The sequence below is a fragment of the Alosa pseudoharengus genome, unplaced genomic scaffold (genome assembly GCF_046254945.1).
Source record: "Alosa pseudoharengus isolate Yale_2024_CS ecotype anadromous, Long Island Sound unplaced genomic scaffold, YU_APseudo_1.1 YU_APseudo_1.1_scf_18, whole genome shotgun sequence".
NCBI classification, from domain to species: Eukaryota; Metazoa; Chordata; class Actinopteri; order Clupeiformes; family Clupeidae; genus Alosa; species Alosa pseudoharengus.
The window spans coordinates 25,233,216-25,235,715 of record NW_027468650.1 but is presented as its reverse complement, the minus strand read 5'-3'; the positions used below and the strand labels follow the sequence as shown (position 1 = coordinate 25,235,715).

The following is a 2,500-nucleotide window of genomic DNA, read 5'->3' as shown; positions in this document are numbered from 1 at the left end:
GAGAAGATCTGGCTAAGATTGCGCGGACTGTAAGTACCATCTCTTTATCCTCTTAATCTTTTGTTTTTTGTTTATTTGTTTATTTGTCATTTGTTTGGGTTGTTGTTGTTGATATGTTGTTGTTTGCTGACTTGCATACTTTTGATAGTGTAAACATGTTTGAACTTCCAAATATATCTACATACAGTAGTATGCAGTAGTACACATAGTAGTACTTTAATATTTTTCTTTTAAATACACTACTCATGCAAGGCTGTGTCCTGTCACTATTCAAAAATAACTGTTCAAATATGTGGAATGAAATCACATTAGTCCCTAAGTGTAGCCGGTCGTAATGAGGTATTTAGTGTAACTGAATATAATTTTCAGAATAGTAAAAACAAGCCGATTTATGAGTAAACTTGAAGCACCATCCTTATCTGGTCATGCAATGTACTGTACCTGCCTGAAGGTATGAGTTGGCACTGTCCATATGAATTTTAAATGCTCGCAACATTAGCATTTATTGTGCAGGAGTTTTTGCAAGCCGCAGGGAGCAAAAACAGCTCTTATTTTTTCTCCAAACAAACACTGAGCTCTGTGCAGTGAAGGCTCAGATGGATATTGCTGCATGGTCTTGTCTAGTAATCAAGAGGTAAAGTTCATACACGCTTAATGTAGCAGAAAAAGAGCAAACAGGGAAGAGAGAGCGATAGATAGATAGATAGATAGAGAGAGAGAGAGAGAGAGAGAGAGAGAGAGAGAGAGAGAGAGAGCACAGTCTGTAAACACAAGAACACACGGACAAAAAAAAAAACACTCAAAGATATACAAATAAATTCACACTCACACACCCACATCGCACACAGATCCATTGTCTGACCTCTCAGTTTGAAAGAGCAAGATGTGCTCTGGTATATAAACACTAACAGTGGCTCGAGCACCAAGGTTAAAGGTTCAGTAAGCAGCCCTGTCCACTGTGCTCGGGGTCACTCAGCATAAGAAAACCGCACATCAGACCGTTAACGCCGGGATCACTGTCCTCTGACTGTTATCGCTCGCAAAGGTGTGACATTGAGAATAAACAGCATCCCCACTTCCCAGAACACTTGCAGTTGTTACTGATCAACAACAAAGCCTCCTGGAGGCAGAGGACAGACATGCACAGTTAGGCTAGTGAGTAAATATAGTGGGATAGATGCATGTGTTTTCTGTTGATATGGTATCGGTGTGTCTGTGTGTTTGTGTGCGTGTGTGTGTGTGTTTGTCATTTGTCTGTCCGTGTGTACTTCATATATTTGACCCGACATATTGATCGTGGAGCAAATCAATCAGTATGCTAACGTGTGTCTCAGTGTCACAGATTTTAGGCCGAATAAAAGAAATGGCTGTGGCGAGCTGCTGTGCCAGGGGTGTGTGTGTGTGTGTGTGTGTGTGTGCGCCCCCGTGTCGTGACAAGAGTCGGCTATGATCTGGCTGCCATCCCTGTGTCCAATATCACATCGCTTGCGTCGCGACGCAGCTGCTAATCCCTGCTTATGACTGAAGACATCTCCCAAAGGAGGAGGGTGGAGGAGGAAGTTGGAGGGGATGGAGGGCAGATGAGGGGGGTTGGCTCTGGTCCTCAGACGCAGAGATAGACTAACCGGATCATCCCGTGTGCTTCGGTGGTGGTAGAGGATCTGTCTCGCGGTCCCCTGACGCCGGTAAATCAAAATCAGAATCAGGCGGGCGCGTGGCAAGGCGCCGTTGTTGTTTGTCAGGTCTCTTGTTGTCGACGGTGCGGCACAACAACGCTCTTGAGGAGACGGGAGACAGAGAGCGCGGACGCCGCCGCCAGAAATGAGGCATCATCATCTCGCTCGGGCTCCTGCAAATTGCTTTTCTGTCCTTGCATTTGTTGAGCAAGGAGATGGAGCCAGGAGGGGCATTTGGGCGTGCAAGATGTGTGTGTGTGTGTGTGTGTGTGTGTGTGTGTGTGTGTTTGCATGCAAGATGTGTGTGTGTGTGTCTGTGTTTGGATTAGGAGATACAGACTCATGCCCTGGCCTGTGTTTACACCCCCTTCATTTCTGCCCCCTGAATTTTTTCTTTTTTTTCATGAAGGCTATTAACAGCTTTATGGGGCCTCTCGCCAAAGCAGACAAATGAGTTTGTTGTTGACAGCCAGGGTCTGTGGGAGGAACGAGATTGGACCATTAAAAGTTTAAGGCTGGCCTGCCTGTGATTGAGCCATTAGAGGTATGGGCATGATGCTGCGTATCTTAAGGCTAGGCCAAGAAGAGAGAGAGAGAGAGAGAGAGAGAGAGAGAGTGAGAGTGTGGAAGTGTGTGTATATGTATGTGTGGAAGTGTGTGTGTAAATGTGTAAAGAGTGTGTGTGTGTGTGTGTGTATGTGAGTGAGTGTGTGGGTGTGTGTATGTACTGTATGAATGTGTGTGCGTGTATATCTGTGTGTGTGTGTGTGTGTGTGTGCACCGTGTGATTTATGCACCACTGGTAATGGACACACATCATCTAA

General features: G+C 45.4%; 1 protein-coding gene across 5 annotated transcripts in view; it reads left to right on the top strand.

Moving 5' to 3' along the window:
• Positions 1–2,500, top strand: part of LOC143131241 (dual specificity calcium/calmodulin-dependent 3',5'-cyclic nucleotide phosphodiesterase 1A-like) — a 70,646-nt gene that overhangs the window by 759 nt on the left and 67,387 nt on the right. For all 5 annotated transcript variants that reach the window (XM_076290732.1, XM_076290731.1, XM_076290735.1 and 2 more), the window contains exon 1: positions 1–29. This exon is cut by the window's left edge. In XM_076290732.1, coding sequence (XP_076146847.1) covers positions 1–29 — 29 coding nt within the window. The remainder of the gene's footprint in view (positions 30–2,500) is intronic.